We start from the raw sequence: 18405 nt of genomic DNA on the forward strand, positions 1-18405 counted from the left end.
CATTCACCCCTATAAAACCACGGGTATAAAAGAAACTACTACTACTACTACTACTACTACTTATACTATTTTACCCTCCACTTGTACTCCTAGTATACTAGCCTCACGTTTTAGATTTCACTGCCAGAAACTGGATAACTAAAAATGTCTAGCAAAACGGAGTGGAAAAAGTTGTGAGGTATAAGAGTAGCGCCGGCAGTTATACTGTATATAGACGGTGAAAAATTACGAACCTTGGGATATGAAAAGAGAATAGAGTACTATTGAGAGGATCTGTCGTAAAAAAGTAAAATAAAAATAAATAAATAAATAAATAAATAACCAAACAAGATAAAAAATCTGTCTATCGGTTGACCCTGCGGGCCAGCCCCAAAACTTCCCGCTGTTTTCGAGCTCCTTGAGCTCGAAAATACTATTGTATCCCATTCTTTTCGAAAAAAACCGTTTTTAGCATTTCTTTTTCCCACGATATCTCACGAACGAATCGACTGATTTCAATGGTTGAGGCGGCAATCGACGTGTTTTATTGAGTTCTAGAGCTGATCAAATTTTGAAATTGTTTGGTTAAGTCGTTTCAAAGATATTCGCAAAAAACCGTTTTTTGGCATTTCTTTTGCCCACGATATCTCACGAACAAATGAACCGATTTTGATGGTTGAGGCGGCAATCGACGCGTTTTATTGAGTTCTAGAGCTGATTAGATTTTGAAGTTGATCGTATAAGTCGTTTCTGAGAAATCAATAAAAAACTAAAATAAAAAAAAAATTTTAATTCTTATTCTTTGTATAACTTGTAAACTACATGACCGATTTACCCCAAAATCTAATCAAGACTAAGTTTTGGTGAGCTCTTTCGATCGCCACCAAGTACGTTCAAATCGGTTCATCCGTTCCAAAGATATCGTCGGACAAAAAAAAGTTCACACACACACACACACACACACACATACACACGGACGTCCACCCGGGAATAGTCAGAATAGTTTCCTAGGACCTCAAAACGTCGACATCTGATGAAAACTCGATTTTCGAAAATCGGACCGAAACCAATAACTTCCCTTTTTTGAAAATTTGCAATTTTCTTAGCGGGAAGTTAAAAAAAACTAAAGAGATAGACCGCCAAAGGTGCTGAATACAGAGCAAATAGCTAAACTTAACGAGACTTTTCTACTTGGTAGCTTCCGGCTTGGTTGAGCATGTCCAGCATGATATTCCATTGAGATTTCATTGCTCTTCATCACGCGAACAACCTCTTTAGCATCTCAATTCACGTCAGAAAAATCAGGTCAAGCGCTTTAACGTTTATTTTAAATTGTAACAATGTACACTTAACTTAGAAAAATTACCGCTTGTTTTAATGTTTTAATAAAAATAAAAGTTATTTATGATCTAATAGTCACAAGTTTTAAGATGGTTACTTCATGTAAGTGAGCTGAGTTGTGTGTGTTGCAGTTGCACGTTGATTGCTTTCGCGACTTTATCATTTCTTTTATCGATATATGTATCTCTAGTATGGTAGAGTATACTGACAAAATATTTTTAACTCGAAGAACTGAGTGTTACACCACTCGACCACACGTTGAAAATTTACTGTTTAACTTCCATAACTTTTTCTTAACAATGTGATGAAGCACGTTCTGCAAGTTACTTTCTTACTCAGTAAACAAATAAAAAAAGTTTAAAATATTGCGATAAATACTTTCAATGGTGAACTTATTAAAAAAATAAAAAATATATTAAATAAGCGGATTATTGATTCGACTTGAAGAAGTGTTAAAAAATTACAGGAAATATTTACCAAAAAAAAATATTTATTGACGACTAAAGCTTTTTGTAAATATATACATTATATAAATATTTTTTTAGTTTGTAGAGTGTCGATAAAACGTTTTCTACCATGATGTAATTGAAAAATAGTGAGCAATAAAAAAAAATCACAGCATGTGAGACATAAAAATAAAATTGATTCAGTGTGGATTAAATTGATCAGTATCTAAATGTCTTCTTGAGCCATACAGTCGCATAAAATATAAGGGCATTTGTTGTTGTTCTGGTAGTTGTTGTGTATGGAATCACGTTAAAATAAAGTAAATAAATTAATAAAAAAAGTAAAGGTAACAAGAAATAAATTCAGTCTATCGGCAGTGAATCCTAGCAAAGTGCCAGTGAGACATTCGACATAGCTGATAACATTAGTCTGTGTGTCGAAGGCAAGGGAAATCCATTTGCTCATGTACAAAATGGCTCTCCTACCGATTACCAACGTAAATCGATGAAGGTGATCCGAGCAAGCAAACTTTTTTTATTTTCCTGATTCGTTTCTTCGGAGCCCGTAAGCTGCCACTGTAAAATGGATCAAACAGAACCGCTTCCACACACTCTGTACTTAATCACTGCAGCACGTATCCATTACAAAATGTCCCTTTCCATTTTCTTCAAACCCTACAAACTAACTAACTACCGTTTGATGCATAGATAGTTTACCCCTAATTTTATCGGAAATCCATTATAAGTGATTTATGTAACTTACCAAGTAATTAACTTATTTCAATTACATGTAAAATTGCTTTCTCTCTTAAAATGAATCAGTGAAATTTCACTGATTTTCCAGTGATATCCACTGATTCTCCAGTCAAATCCACTGGTTCAACCAGTGAACCGAGAGTTCACTGGTTCAACCAGTGAAATTCACTGGTTAAACCAGTGATACGCCGGTGTACTACATAAATATAAACACAATAGATTAGATTAATTTTATTTTATTATAAACGTTTATTTATAAACAAAGTGAAGTCAAACAAAAAGAGTCTTAATAACAATTATATTTAATTAAAAATTATTTAGTAATAAAATAAATAATATTTATTAGGATTTATAAATATTTAATTTGTTTCCATTTTCAATGGGCTTTTTATATTGTTCAATTTTAAAATTATGTCATTCATTTTTGAGGTTAGCTTCAAGCTATTGAAATTACTCCAAAGTTATTTATTTTTAAACTCTGTAAAAATTGTGTCATATAATTATTATTGCTATATAAAAGTTAGTTAAAATATTACATGAAGATAATCAATAAATATTACTTATTTATTGACATAATAAAATACTTAAATATACTCTTGTACAGAATGCTGCTGTACCCGCGCGCTTACATATTTTTAGTTCACTGGTTGAAACCAGTGAGCGCGACGTTCACTGATTCAACCAGTGAAATTCACTGGTTCAACCAGTGAACTTTTAGTCACTGGTTAAACCAGTGAACTTCACTGGTTGAATCAGTGGAATTTCACTGGTTCATTTTAAGAGAGTTTACTTTCATTATTTTTATTTTCATACATTATGTATCCAATTAAATTCGCTTAAATTATCAATTATATTATTCTAATTAGTATCAGATCGGTAAAAATGGGGACAGTAAACAAAAAAAATTACTGATCATATCTTAATAAATATAAGAAGACATAATTTCTTTTAGCCTTAGATAAAAGATTTTTTTTATGAATGAAAGTGATTGTTTTTATTGATTCTATAATTGTAAAATAAATTAATTAGACTAAGCCACTGAGACACCGAGCTAAATATAAGTAGACGTTATAAATTCACTTTAAAATTTTTTGTACTTTTAATGAAGCAGGTGCACAAGTACGACATCTAATTAAGTGCAAATAAAATAGAAAAGTTTCTTATAATACCAAGAATTTTTATTAAAGTTAATTTTTCTTTTTCCATTTGTAAAACAAAAGTTATCTACCTTAGACGAATGAAAAAAAAAAATTTTTAATTATTATATAGAAACGTAAATAAAAGAAAAATTAGAGTTAACTATTGAAAGAAAGAAAAAAGGCAAAGTATTTTATTACACAAACGTATCTCATGGGGTTTATTTTATTCATTGAGTTGATGTAGCAAAGAGACATGGTCGTAAAATAGTATTTTTTAAAACTATCGAAGCACGTATATCTAAGATTTTACAACGAAAGACAGTCGTGCATTATTAAACAATTTTACAACTCTAACTTGACTAAAGAAGTAAATTGAAATTTTATTAATTTTTAATTTATTAAAATTTTTTTTAAACTCAACTACTAAAAAAAAATTTCATCACAAAGATAACTCAATTTTAACAAGCAATTATTCGTTTTATTGAAATAAAAATATAGTTTAATGAAAATGGTTATCATGATTATAATTTACGGAGTACAAGACAAGAATATTAATAATCCTTTAAACAATAATGAAAAAGTAGACAAGATCCTCAATTTATGAGAGAACTCATAGACGTCGATGAGCATTATTCGCAAGTCGGGTATATAAAGTACCTTACGAAGAGAGAATTCACGAGCACTAGTCTATAATCGTAAAGCTCTGGAAACCACCGAGTATTTTGCTCGAGAACTAAATTTATAGTTCACTAAATTCAATTACTTTTTACTTGTCATAAAAAAAATTTTCTAAATTTCAATGCTAAATTAACGTATTATTGATTATTGTTCATTTGGTAAAAAAATTTGGCCGGAAAGGCAAAATCTGGCGAAAATCACGCCGAAACCATAGAATTTTTTTGGAAAACGGCCAAAAGTTTGCCGAAAACACGTCAAAATTATCCCTGATTAAAAACTCCGATTGAAACCACTGAATTCCGATTGAATCCGATTGACTCCGATTGATTCCGATTGAAATCCGATAGACTTTCAATCAGAATTCATTGGTTTCAATCGGAGTTTTTAATCAGGGATATTATTCTTAACGAACTGCCCGATAAATTGACTCGGCCTATTTTCGGTTTCATTTCAGGCCTAATTATCGGCCATTTTTCAGCCCAGCTAGTTTTCAGCCTTGTGTTCACTACCTAGGCCATTTTTCGGTATACAAAAAATTTTAATATTATTTTGGCCTTAAATATTTTAATTCGAATCTTTTAAAAAAATAATTAAACCGATTCACTGTTACAGCACTCTCGACGCCATCGGGACTCATTAATTACTCCAACTGATTCGACATCGACCACAACAAATAGAAGCTTCATTGAAAGTTTTCATGATACTTATGAAGTATCTCCAACCTCAGTTTTAATTGAAGAAAAAACTCTCAAACGCGGTGAGTAGATTAATTTTTAATATTTCGTTTCATTTCAAAAAATAAATAATTCGATTAGTAAAGTGATATTTTATAAAGTGATAAGTTAACATCAAGTACTGGATAAATATATTTATATTTTGCGATATTCCGCCTTTACAAACTAGCTCTGACATGGGCAACGTGTCATCTGTCCGTATGATTTTTTAAAAAACGGATTTCCCATATAGCCAGCATTACTTTGATAACACGGTCGTTGTCCAGTACGTTGCTGTAAAAATATTTCAAATAATAATTGCAACATTCATAAAAATACATATCGATCAAATTATATATAAATAATTTAACATACAATGCATGGTCGGGCCGGTGGTCTGTTAACTCGAACATAAACTGGTCCTCTTCTGCATAAAGTATCACTTGACTGTGTACATTTTTCATAAGCTGAGGATTCCATACCTTAAAAAATGATATTAATTTAAAATTTACATTAAAACTTGTTCTTATACTTGCCCTGACAAAATCAAAATGTATTAAATACAGACGTTTTTTTACTTACATGCAAAAATAAATATAGTCAGCACAAAAATTGCAGCAAATCGCGACATGGTAGTTAGTAAAAATAACTCAAGTTAATGAATACAAATCGTATTGGAGAAAATGCATTTATAATGACGAGTGCGTGCTTGTAACATAAAACAATCTGTTAAGTATTTAGAAAATAAGGAAGTTGATAAATAATATTTTAATTTTGATGGAATTTCTGATAAGATTAAAAACTTTGTTATTATTACTTTAATCATATGCTACTAATTTTAGCGGTAACATAAAATTTATAAATATATGTTATTATATATCATATAAACGCACTATCGATACATTGCGCAACGTAAAATTCCTAATCATGATTACATTGCATTTAAGGTACCAAAGGTTAATGACTTTGGTTTATGTTTTTATAGCTTTTTTGTGATTAAGTCATTGTTTCACTTTTTTCTCCATTGATTGTAAAATCAAATATTTTAAATTAAACAAAAAAATATTTAAACATAATTTTTTTTTTTTTGAGATGTGAAAAAAAGTTATTAAAAATTAGTTTTAAGAATTATTCATGGCCATTTTACCCAAGTGCCGAGTCCGGGACTCGAACGCTAGACCTTTCCCTCTCAACTAAAGCCTTTGAATGCTTCAACCGACCAGACTACAGTGGGCTTTTGCAACTTCGACTCTAATTAATAAATAAAATTTAATATTATTAAGTCATTAGATATATAGCGTTACAAATGCCATGAGGGCTTACCAAAATTTTGTAGTGCATTTCTGCCTTCAGGCATAACTACGTCAATTCCCGGAAAAAATTTTTTATACGCCCTTATGCCTTTTCAAGGGTATTTTTTTCGGCATCAGTAACATCGTTATAACATCAGTAACGCAATTTTCTATAGGATTTCTATGGGACGTATCTGGGATTTCCAGAGAATTTGACTGGCGATAATTCTATTTTTTTCTTTACAACACCAAGAGCTGGGTCTATATTTTCTATAGAATTTCTATGGGATGTCTCTGGGATTTCCAGAGAATTTAACTGACGATTATTCGATTTTTTTTTTACAACACCGAGAGCTGGGTCTATATTTTCTATGGGATTTCCATGGGATGTCTCTGGGATTTTCAGAGAATTTAACTGACGATTATTCGATTTTTTTTTTTTTACAACACCGAGAGCTGGGTCTATATTTTCTATGGGATTTCTATGGGATTATTCGAATTTATTTCTGAGGCTCTTTCAATGGAAAATAATAGAAAATACCGGAGGAAAAAAAATATTAGAGTCCTAAACTCTCGACAGAACCATGTCGAGAGGTATGTAGAGGGCATCTCGAGGTGTTGGACTGGTAGAGCACTTGGCGCGATACCGAATTTGTCTGGGTTCGATTCCAAGTTTGGGCTATTTATATTTTCCTTAATTTATCTATAAATTGTCTTATTGAGAAGGTTATTTGCATGTTCGCATGTTTAGGTTTCCACTATATTTAAATGGAACAAGTTTACTTGTCGCACGATAATAATCGTATAACGCACACAAATGTCGTGAAAACAGTTGAATGGGCAAACAACTATTTGGCGACCAAAAGAGCGTGCGCTAAGATAGCACTTATATTGCATGAATGATAAAAAAAAATTATTTAAAAACTACGCTTACTAGAGTGTCGGCGCGCGCATGCCGAAACTGCTGCACAAAAGCTGATTTTCAATGTTAAATTAAAATTATAAATATTGGAGCTACATTTTGAGGAGTCGTGAACTTTTTTACTAAAATTTTCCTGCTCTTTCAGAAACTTCTTTAATATTCGAGTTATCACTTATACTTTTTAAGATTTTGCCAAAAAGCTAGACGGCTAATTTTTAACGGTTTTTATGGCACCCAGGGTACCTACCGGGAGCCGTAAGGACGTACAAAAAAAATTGTCTCATCATTTCTATGCATTTAAAGTAAAAATACGTTGTTTCCCTAAAAAATTTTTTTTTGTACGCCCTTATGGCAACCGGTGGGTACCCTGGATGCCGTAAGGGCGTACCAAAATTTTGTTTTGCCTTTCTGCCCGTTTCAGGCATAACTACGTCAATTCCCGAAAAAAATTTTTTTCGGGATACGCCCTTATGGCATCAGTAACGCGATATTTTAGAATATTTTTGTTTTTTAGCCAACACGTTTCATGACCGACGAAAATATCACTCGTAGAAGTCACTCATAGACAGGTGACAAAATAATTGAAAAATTAATAATAAATTTAATCTTGAATCACGAATTTATTTAATTTTTCAAAAATAATTGCCAGGGTACATATTTTAAATTATAAACTATCGATATTGCAATGAACAAGAAGTTTCTCAATTAGTAAATTTTTTATTTTTTATACACTAGGAAATATCAAAAAACTTTATTTTTAACAATTGAAAATGTTTTTTATCACCAATACATTATGCTTTCATTTTATTGAAACAATAGACTATTGAATAATTTCATGACGGCTGTGACAAATAAGTTATTCAGCCTCATAATGTTTTATCGAAGTAATTAATAAATTCGTATCTCAGAGAATATACGAGATTCTAACAAAATAACCTCGAATTTTATTATTAATTAATATTTAAATTAAAATTTGATCAACCCAACTTTGAACTCCCGAACCCAATCCTCTTGCTGTTGATAGTAAGCATTGACTTTTTATAACACATTCTTTTGAGTGAGGATTTCTGACATACCCTTTATCACATCGGCAACCTGGTCGGAATCGTCTAATGCATTCCTAAAAATTAAAAGTTTTAGAATAAAATCTGATAACACACTTTCACAATTTTTTTTTTCAATTATGTTCATACTATTGCAGAAGGTAAATACAAGTGTCGATAACATTCTGGTTCTTTGTAAGTTCCACAAATACTGCAGTGTTCGTTAGTAGGACATCCGAAGCCTTGGACACCTTAAATTTAAAAAAAAATTAATAATCAGTAAGTCGAAAAATAATTATTTTGTACTCTAGCAATATTATTATACGAATTTATTATATTTAAAATAATTACTTGTAAAAGTGAATAGTACCAACACTAAAACCAATGCGTACTTGAACATTTTTATTTATGAAATTAAAGTTTTTAAATTTTAGTCGGGTATTTAAAGGCATTCATATCAACATACGTGATTAAATTTCAAAACTTTTAATTAGTGACAGAAAAATGCGGACATTAAGAAATTATCTTATACATGATATCTTATTATTAACTTATCTACGGCTCAAAAATTTCAATCTTATCGTTTTAAATTTCGACAGTATTTAAAGTTTATTAAATCATTTTATTTTACATATGAAAATGTCTCTCACAAATATTTATCTCATACATAAATTTGTTTAGTTTCCTTAACTAAATTTATTTTCTTGGTTTACATTCCTTCACACACGAGCCGTCTGTTTCTTTGATATATCCTTTTTCACAGTAACAGCCAGGTTCACATACCTAAAATTTTTAAGTAACATAAATAATCAGTTTCTAACAACATTAGTAGGGGAGGGTGGGGCAGAGCGGCCCCCCTAAGCCAATTATTATTTTTTGTGGCTTTCAACCATAAGATCACTTTACTTTTGTCCTATTTCGAACAAATTTATGGACATTTTGCCAAAATTCTGAAAAAAATTTTTTTTTTTTGTGGGGCAGAGCGGCCCCCCTCCAAAAAGTGATAAAAAAAAATTTTTTTTCGTTTTTTTTTTTTTTAAATTGTTTTCATCATTAAGAATGTATTTCTTTCTCTTGACAACTAGTTTTGGTTTTATATTACTCGAAAAAAATTTTTTAAAGCGTAAAAAATCGTTCACTCTCGATTACCTTAATTACTAATTGTTATTTAATAAAAAAAAAATCAATTCTATAATTTTACGTTATTTCAAAAATTTATCAACTAAAAAAAAAAATTTAATTTTTATAAATTTTTAGTGACCAAATTTGCCTCTTACATAGAGAAACGGCCGAAAAAAATGAAAAAATAATTTTTTCGGAAGTTTCGGCTGGTCCATTTTGCCCCAGATGTTATGCGTAGGGCTAGAAATGTGGAATTATAATCATTTTTTTTTTAATTTGACGATAAAAATATGAAAAAATCACTTTTTCAAAATTTTGGGCTTGTCCATTTTGCCCCAAATGTCATGCGTAGGGGTAAAAATGCGCAAACATATCGGATTTATAGTAATTAGTCGAAAAAAAAAAAATTTTTTTTTGATCAAAATTTCAGGGGGGCTGCTCTGCCCCATGGGGGCCGCTCTGCCCCACCCTCCCCTACTGTCAAATTAAAATAAAAATACTTACTGCCATACAATTTCCGCCGGCAGGATATTTATGGTCGCAAGTTGAGGTACAAGGGCTTCCACAATCATTCCACTTTGCATGAGGACCACAATCATCATCAGAATACACAAGATTTATTCCTATAAACATTTTAATTTCTTTTAAAATAACAATTATTTTTTTGATGATAAATAAATAAATTAAACTAACCGACTGCTAAAATAACAATAATCAACATAAAAATATTGCGAGACATTTTTTATTTATTTTTACTTGTAGAGATTTTTTGATAGTGATTGGAAAATTTTAACTTTAGTCTATAAACCTCTAACAGATAATAATATTTTTATCGTAACAATAAGGAAAGTCGTCGGTGGATTCCCACTTCACTGTTATTTTTAACGATAATGCAAAAACATTTAAAGTGAATTGCGTTAATACATAAGAACACAAACAACTTGTTTTTTATTTTTAATTCATTATCAATGTCGTGTTATTAGTTTCCAGATATTTTTAATTTTCATGTAGAAGAGATCTGAACAAGACGGGGCACCTGAAAAAATAATTTGTTAAATATCGACTTTAATTACTGTACATCATTTATTTTTATTTTTTATGTAATTATTATTGAGTTATTTTTATTTTTTTCAGGATCACAAAAAGAAACTCTTGAAAATTGTTTTTTTTATTTTGCTTAACTTTATCATGACTACTCCGTATCACTTCGCAATATGTAAGAAAATTTTAATAAAAATAATATTCTGATATTTAAAAAATTTATCAGATGCCCCGTGTAACCCTGGATATTCCATATCGCTTTGAAATTTTTTATGCATGTAAAATTAATGAAAACTTTCGACAGAAAAAATTTCAAGATTCTGTATGTCTGTTTTTTTTTACCCCGACAAACTTTTTCTCCACTTTCCAAAAATAAATAAAAAAAAAACTATTCTAATATATACTTGATAAGTTTAAATGAATAAATATATAAGAATTAATCTTACATCATAAAATATTCTGCATTCAGCTCTGCTGCAGACTTTCAAATACCATGATATTTTTTTAAAACATATGTAATTGTTAAATTTGATTATTATTATTAAATCAAATTATATGCCGAGAGAATGAAAAAAAGTACTACAGATATAATTAATGTTATCGTAACTACTTGTATTAATATGCACATTTTTATAAAAATCTAAATGACAAATATGTCATTTTATCATCACATAAAATCGATATTCTTTTATTATTATATAAACATTAAGAACTATAAATTTATAAATGTTTAAAGATGAGAAAATTTATTATCTTTATCGTCAATAATTTAGATAAAAATAATTATTTTACATTTCAATGCAATATCAAATTTTTAAAACTGATTGCCTTGAACTATATCATACATTTTTATAACTGATAATATTTTATCTACTCGTACATAACTTTGCATTCATTTATTTTTATTAAATATAAAATATTTATCATTCTACTTTATTTTTTAAAAAATGAAATGTATAAAATTGGCTTCAAAATGCGAAACGTTTATGTATCAACTTCAAGAAACGTAAACACGATAAATAAGTTTCAAAATGTCGCGATTTTTATCGACTAGCATTATCTTGGTCGCTTTTTTTGTCGTTTGTAAGTGATGATATTTTATTATTATACATCTATTACACGGAAAGAAAATTATGGGAAGTTTTGCTATGCATTATGGGAATGGTTCCCATAATGGTATGGGAATAGTACCTATACTACTATAGGGATGGTTCCTATATATTATGGGAACCATTCCCATAATAGTATGAGAATAGTTCCCATACCATTATGGAAATGGTTCCCATAATATTATAGGAACCATTCCCATAATATTGGTATAGGAATGGTTCCCAGATTGGTATAGGAACTATTCCTATAATATTATGGGAACTATTCCCATAATGTTATGGGAACCATCCCTATAATATCATAAAATTTTTTTTTTGCACAATAGTGTAGAAATTTCCCAAAATTCGAATTTTCTTAAATCTTTTGTGCTGACAAAAAATTCTTGTTAAAAATTTTAATGTTTTTTTGCCAAATACGATTTTTTTTTCCAATGTTTGAATTTTTGTTTTTATGTTTAATAATATTTCTGTGTATTGTAGAAGTGATTACCACACTTCTTTAAATTAATTTTTTCATGATAATATGGGAACCATTCCCATAATATTATAAGAATGGTTCCTATAATAGTATGGGAACTATTCCCATAATGGTATACGAACCATTCCAATTGCATTATGGGAATCATTCCCATAATATTATAGGAATAGTTCCCATACTATTATAGGAACCATTCCCATAATATTATGGGAATGGTTCCTATAATAGTATGGGAACTATTCCTATAATAGTATGGGAACTATTCCTATAATATTATGGGAATGATTCCCATAATGCAATTGGAATGATTACCATAATATTATAGAAAGTATTCCTATAAATTATAGGAACCATTGCTATAATTATAGAAATCATTCCTATAGTGTTATGGGTATCATTCCCATAATTATAGGGACTATTCCTATAATTATGGGAAACATTCCTATAATTATAGGAACCGCTCCCATACTTTATGGTCGTAATTCCTATGATGGTATAGGAAAAAATTTCACAAAATTATGGGAACCGCTGCCATAATTTTCTTTCCGTGTACTTTAATCAATTAACATAAATTTAATTTTTTGAGGCGTCTACTCCAATGGAAAGTGCAGTTATCCATGTGGTGCAAATGAAGTCTGCAATACATGCGGGAATCTCTGTGAGACAAAATGTTCAAACCTAGATAGTACGGGCAGAAATATGGGCGCATGTCCCTATGTTAGTTTAATTATTTATTTTATAATTTTTTTTTTTACGAATTAATTATTCAGTGAATGACTAATTTACATATGATGGTACATTTGAATTTGATTTTTATATAGATATGTAATCCACCAGCTTGTGAATGTGAACAAGAATATGCGCGAGATGAGACAACCGGAAGATGTGTTCCTAAACAATCTTGTCCTCGCCATTGAATTAACAAAATACTTATAACATTTTTTTGTCATAATCAATTGTAGAATACCTCGAAGAATATGACTTTCGATGAATTTAAATAACGAAAAAAATTCTTATAATTGCAAAAATCAATTGTATTGTCGAAATTATTAAAATAAATAATTAATTTCCATTTAATTATAAATAAATAAGGAAAATAAATTTTATATTAGTAAATATTTGTTTTAAATTTCTTTGTTACAATGTAAAGAATAACGGTTATCTATACAAGGAAAATTTAATTGCAAGACTTGCATAAATAATTATACTTGTGCTATATATCAAATAATCAAATATAATTTACTGATTGTTGAATATTCTTATCAATAATTTTGTGTTCGTTACTTGAAATACCTATTTTGTAGACTCAGTTATATTTTTTCGTTACAAGGAAATAAACGAAGTCTTGTTATATAAAAAATTATAAATTAAAGTCATAAGTTGCGAAAAAAAAAAAAAATCTAAATTTATAAAAATGTCGCGATTTTTAATAATAAATATTGTTCTTTTGTCAGTTGCTGCATGTAAGTAATTTTAAATACACTGTAAAAAATCACCGGGGTAAGTCCAAACGGTGTAGGTGTTAAAATTATCGGTGTTAAATTTTCCCCTGAAAGCGGTGTTAAAAAACGCCGTCACCGGTGTAAATATTCTAGACCTGTGTTAAAATAACGCCGCCACCGGTGTAAATATTCTAGACCGGTGTTAAAATAACGCCGCCGCCGGTGTAGATATCCTTTACCAGTGTTAAAATATTTTATTTTGTGAATATTTTTACTTACTCGATCACTATACTTGTTAATAAATGATATTCTTTATTAATTTTCATTAATTTTCATAATAGCGGACGCAGTTTACCCTGCTTTTACACCGGTTATCCCGCTTTTACACCGATGTTACTCCGTTTTTACACCGGTTACCCCGCCTTTACACCGATTTTACTCCGTTTTTACACCGGTTACCCCGCCTTTACACCGATTTTACTCCGCTTTTACACCGGTTACCCCGATTTAACACCGGTATTTTTAACACCGGTGTAATTTTATTTTAACACCGAGCGGAGTTAAAATGAGTCCATTTTTAACACCGCTCTTTTTACAGTATAGTATTTTTTTTTTTACGTTAATTATAAATTTTCATAACAATTATTAATTACTACGTCGTTTTAATTTTGAAAGGCGTTCAGTCCGATTCCACTAATTCCAGAGAATGCGACTCGCCATGTGGAGAAAATGAATCGTGCGATGATTGTGGAAATCTCTGTGAAATTAATTGTTCAAATCCAGAAGGCGGAGCTTGTAGTTTTGTAAACTTAATTATAAATAATATTTATATCATTAATAGGGTAAGTAAAATTTAAATAAAATAAGTATTATTTTGTTGTGTAGGTCTGTGCCCCGCCAGCATGTGTATGTCAAAAAGGATTTGCAAGAGACAACTCGACTAATAAATGCGTCAAAATAGACGAATGTCCTCAAGACGATTGAATAAGAAAAATTATAAATTTTTTAATTTATACTTATTCTAATTCTTAACTGATAAAAATTAATTATTATTTATCATTATAAATGTGGTGTTGGTTATTTTATTTATTGTACTTGAACAATGAATTACATAACGTGATAACTTAATAAAGTTAAATTATTCTAATCTAATTGTTGTAATTTTCCATTCATTACTCAACTGCCATTTTTCTTGACCCATAAACCTTTGATCGTACTGATTACCTTTATTTTAAAAAATATAAAAATTCAAGTGATACGTATATAAGCGGCTCGAACGCCCGAACATCCATCAATTGAATTGAAGTAATTCGATAGATATTCTTCAAAATGTCACGATTCTTATTAACAAACATTTTCCTCTTGGCACTTGTTGTCGCCTGTAAGTAACTTTTTTAATATAATTATTTTATTGTAAATCTATGAATTTAAATTTATTGAAATTATAATTTTTGAGGCGTTTACGCTGATGGAGGATGTACCGAAGAATGTGGAGAAAATGAAGAGTGCAATTCATGTGGGGATGAATGCGAGTTAAACTGCTCAGACTTAAGCAGAGTAGCTTGTCCACTTGTAAGTTCTAATGATTAATTTAATAAATTATTTAATGGAGATGTGGGAATATTTTTCAAATCGAATTGGATATTAATATTTGCACGCCTTTCTTATTAGTCAGTAATAAATACTTAATTTAATTAAAATTATTTATTTTATTCATTGTATAGATTTGTAACCCACCAGCGTGCGTATGTAAGGAAGGATTCGCCAGAGACGATAACAGTGGCACGTGCATCAACAAGCTCCAGTGCCCTATGCATTAAATAAAAAAAATATTCAAATATTTTACTGAAAACTATTGGAAATCAATTGGTTCAAATAAAAATAATTCGTAATTTTTTGAATTTTATAATGTTACACTGGAAAAAACTGGGAGTGAATTCGGAGTTATTTCAGAGTGATCTGGAATTCATTTGAATCCGCATTCACTCTGATTTGGAGTTTTAATATTAAATTAAACTCCCATTCGGGGTGGATTTCACTTCGAGAAAATGAATTAAATAAACAGTCATCCGCTTCGCATTCATTCCGGATTTACTTCACATTCACTCTGCTAATTTTTTACAGTGTACTGTCTAAAATATGTAAACATTTGTGTGATTATAAATAAAGTTGTTTTTCTCAAAAGTCCACATCATTGGTATTTTTTTTTTTAATAATAATATGGAAAACAATTAAAAGATAATCTCAGTAATAACAAATAATTTTATCTTGTTATAAAAATAACTCGTTATTTATGTAATGATAAACGTATAAATAAAAGAATCTCACGAGATGAGTTACTCAATTAATCTTGAAACTGTTGTGACAGAAAAAAGTGCGCTCATCTAGCCAGATTTAAAATTAAACATGTCTCGATTTTTATTGATCAGCATTTTTTTAATTTCTGCCGTCATATGTAAGTTATAAATTTAATGTATATTTATAAATCCTATATTTAGATTTATTCGAATAATTCTATTTAAAAATATAGTCCAAGTCACTGCAGAATTGACGTGTAAAAATATTAGATGTGGACAAAACGAAGTATGTCATGATTGCGGACCTTGTGATAGTAAATGTGGTGTTATGGTATCTTGTACAATGGTACGTTTTATGGAGAAAATATCTTAAAGTGATACGTATTAATCAAGGGCATACACATAAATTTATTTTTGTTATTTTCTTCAGGACTGTCGAAAACCAGGATGCGGTTGTATCAAGGACCATGTCAGATTAAATGGCAAATGCGTTCACGAAAGTAGATGTCCAAAACCTCATTATTAATTTAATTAATAATAAATTACGAAATCATGTTATTATTCATCTATCGATCTATCGATCTAAACAAATAAATGACATTTGAATTATATTAACAGATGATCATAGGTTTTTTTCCTTCAAACAAGCACGATTCCTAATAACTTAACTTTCAAATTATTAAATTCAATTTTTCATGTTATAAAGAAAACACACGGAAAAAAATTAATCGTGAATGCAACATGATGCAGTCTTGGTAAATAAACATGATGAAATCATGTTGCATTCACATGATTTGTCATGTTTCGGTTACATGATAGTCATGTTGCGGTAACATGAGAAAATCATGTTGCATTCACAGGATTTGTCATGTTTCGGCTACATGATAATCATGTTGCGGTAACATGAGAAAATCATGTGGGAGCAACATGATTTGTCATGTTTCGGCTACATGACAATATGTGGCAGCAACATGATTTTCATGTAGCCGAAACATGATTTGTCATGTGAATGCAACATGATTTTCTCATGTTACCGCAACATGACTATCATGTAACCGAAACATGACAAATCATGTGAATGCAACATGATTTCATCATGTTTATTTACCAAGACTGCATCATGTTGCATTCACGATTAATTTTTTTCCGTGCAGCTAAGCATTACAAATATTAATTTGCTTCAATATACTCGATAAAAATATTTGTAGTTTTTTTAAATTGTTCACTTATCTGGCAGATCTAGTTTCAAAAAAATCGTAAACGAAAATTTTTGTACTCAAAGTTTATTCTTGTTAGCTTATTATCAAGATTTTACAAGCAATCAGCGAGTGACAGCTCTACTAATATAACAAATACGTCAGAAATGACAAGAGTCCTTAACACAGTTAAATAAATAAATTTAAAAATTGTATATTCATCTCTAAATAATAAACATTTATTTCAATCCTTAATTGATAAAAATTAATTATTTATCATCTTAAATGTAACTTGATGACTTTATTTTTCGTACTTGAACTATGAATTACATAATTTGATAACTTAGTTAACAGTAAATATTCTTATCACCTCGTTTGTATTTTTCCATTTGTCAGTAAGCTGCCATTTTCAATAACCCATAAACTTTTCGCTATACTGATTAACTTTATTTTTTAAAAAAATATGTATATAAGCGGCTCGAACGCCCGAATATCCATCAATAAAATTGAAAAAATTTTATAGATAAGTTTCAAAATGTCACGATTCTTATTAACAAACATTGTCCTCTTGGCACTTGTTGTCGCCTGTAAGTAATTTTTTTAATATAATTACTTTATTGTATATCTATGAATTTAAATTTATTGAAATTATAATTTTTGAGGCGTTTACGCTGATGGAGGATGTACCGAAGAATGTGGAGAAAATGAAGAGTGCAATTCGTGTGGGGATGAATGTGAGTTAAACTGCTCAGACTTAAGCAGAGTAGCTTGCCGACCTGTAAGTTCTAATAATTAATTTAATAAATTATTTAATGGAGATGTGGGAATATTTTTCAAATCGAATTGGATATTAATATTTGCACACCTTTCTTATTAGTCAGTAATAAATACTTAATTTAATTAAAATTATTTATTTTATTCATTGTATAGATTTGTAACCCACCAGCGTGCGTATGTAAGGAAGGATTCGCCAGAGACGATAACATTGGCAGGTGCATCAATAAGCTCCAGTGCCCTATGCATTAAATAAATAAAATATTCAAATATTTTACTTAAAACTATTGGAAATCAATTGGTTCAAATAAAAATAATTCGTAATTTTATAATGATACACTATAAAAAATTGGGAGTGAATTCGGAGTGATTTCGCATTTTAATTCAATCCGAATTCACTCCGCATACGAAGTAAATAGGGAGTTTGTTTTTTCAGCAGAATGATTTCAGAATGATCTGGATTCCGTCTGAATCCGCATTCACTCCGTGAGAATTAAATAAATAAACAGTCATCCGCTTTGCATTCATTCCGGATTTACTCCACGTTCACTCCGCTGATTTTTTACAGTCTACTGTCTAAAATATGTGAACATTTGTCTGATTATAAATATTATTTTGTTGCTCAAAAGTCTATGTT

General features: G+C 29.8%; 4 protein-coding genes across 5 annotated transcripts in view; 2 read left to right on the top strand and 2 right to left on the bottom strand.

The window, feature by feature from the left end:
- The window catches only part of LOC130676217 (follistatin-related protein 5-like), a 205507-nt gene that overhangs the window by 149376 nt on the left and 37726 nt on the right, over positions 1-18405 (top strand). The window contains exon 5 of the mRNA XM_057482308.1: positions 4952-5096. Within this exon, the coding sequence (XP_057338291.1) occupies positions 4952-5096 (145 nt within the window). The remainder of the gene's footprint in view (positions 1-4951; positions 5097-18405) is intronic.
- LOC130676231 (venom serine protease inhibitor-like) lies at positions 8028-8724 on the bottom strand. The gene is made up of 3 exons (XM_057482329.1): positions 8661-8724; positions 8460-8560; positions 8028-8386 (listed from the first exon to the last, which is right to left on the bottom strand). The coding sequence occupies exons 1-3, from the start codon at positions 8707-8709 to the stop codon at positions 8228-8230; spliced, it is 309 nt and encodes a 102-aa protein (XP_057338312.1). The 5' UTR covers positions 8710-8724; the 3' UTR covers positions 8028-8227.
- LOC130676236 (chymotrypsin inhibitor-like) lies at positions 8911-10315 on the bottom strand. The gene is made up of 3 exons (XM_057482335.1): positions 10125-10315; positions 9936-10054; positions 8911-9092 (listed from the first exon to the last, which is right to left on the bottom strand). The coding sequence occupies exons 1-3, from the start codon at positions 10168-10170 to the stop codon at positions 9006-9008; spliced, it is 252 nt and encodes an 83-aa protein (XP_057338318.1). The 5' UTR covers positions 10171-10315; the 3' UTR covers positions 8911-9005.
- Positions 11401-16413, top strand: LOC130676233 (chymotrypsin/elastase isoinhibitor 1-like). 2 transcript variants are annotated; one of them, XR_008991398.1, is made up of 9 exons: positions 11401-11555; positions 12646-12776; positions 12881-13559; positions 14177-14304; positions 14387-14882; positions 14958-15073; positions 15226-15956; positions 16032-16144; positions 16229-16413. XR_008991398.1 is itself a non-coding variant. In XM_057482332.1 (3 exons), exons 1-3 carry the CDS (start codon positions 14831-14833, stop codon positions 15319-15321), a joined length of 264 nt encoding a protein of 87 aa, XP_057338315.1. In that variant the 5' UTR covers positions 14724-14830; the 3' UTR covers positions 15322-15690. The 2 variants fall into 2 exon arrangements, 1 of the variants encoding a protein (XP_057338315.1); XM_057482332.1 differs by lacking the exons at positions 11401-11555; positions 12646-12776; positions 12881-13559; ... (1 more) ...; positions 16032-16144; positions 16229-16413 and having other exon boundaries at positions 14724-14882; positions 15226-15690.

This window comes from Microplitis mediator, chromosome 10 (assembly GCF_029852145.1).
Source record: "Microplitis mediator isolate UGA2020A chromosome 10, iyMicMedi2.1, whole genome shotgun sequence".
Classification (NCBI taxonomy): Eukaryota; Metazoa; Arthropoda; class Insecta; order Hymenoptera; family Braconidae; genus Microplitis; species Microplitis mediator.

Bases quoted from the DNA above. Each gene is read 5' to 3' on its own strand.
- LOC130676236 (XM_057482335.1), bottom strand. From the start codon at position 10,170: ATGTCTCGCAATATTTTTATGTTGATTATTGTTATTTTAGCAGTCG. The intron at 10,055-10,124 runs GTTAGTTTAATT...AAATGTTTATAG, and splicing joins TATTGTTATTTTAGCAGTCG to GAATAAATCTTGTGTATTCT. The intron at 9,093-9,935 runs GTAAGTATTTTT...TAAAAATTTTAG, and splicing joins CCGGCGGAAATTGTATGGCA to GTATGTGAACCTGGCTGTTA.
- LOC130676231 (XM_057482329.1), bottom strand. From the start codon at position 8,709: ATGTTCAAGTACGCATTGGTTTTAGTGTTGGTACTATTCACTTTTACA. The intron at 8,561-8,660 runs GTAATTATTTTA...TTTAAATTTAAG, and splicing joins GGTACTATTCACTTTTACAA to GTGTCCAAGGCTTCGGATGT. The intron at 8,387-8,459 runs GTATGAACATAA...TTTAATTTTTAG, and splicing joins TGTATTTACCTTCTGCAATA to GAATGCATTAGACGATTCCG.
- LOC130676233 (XM_057482332.1), top strand. From the start codon at position 14,831: ATGTCACGATTCTTATTAACAAACATTTTCCTCTTGGCACTTGTTGTC. The intron at 14,883-14,957 runs GTAAGTAACTTT...ATAATTTTTGAG, and splicing joins CTTGGCACTTGTTGTCGCCT to GCGTTTACGCTGATGGAGGA. The intron at 15,074-15,225 runs GTAAGTTCTAAT...TTCATTGTATAG, and splicing joins GCAGAGTAGCTTGTCCACTT to ATTTGTAACCCACCAGCGTG.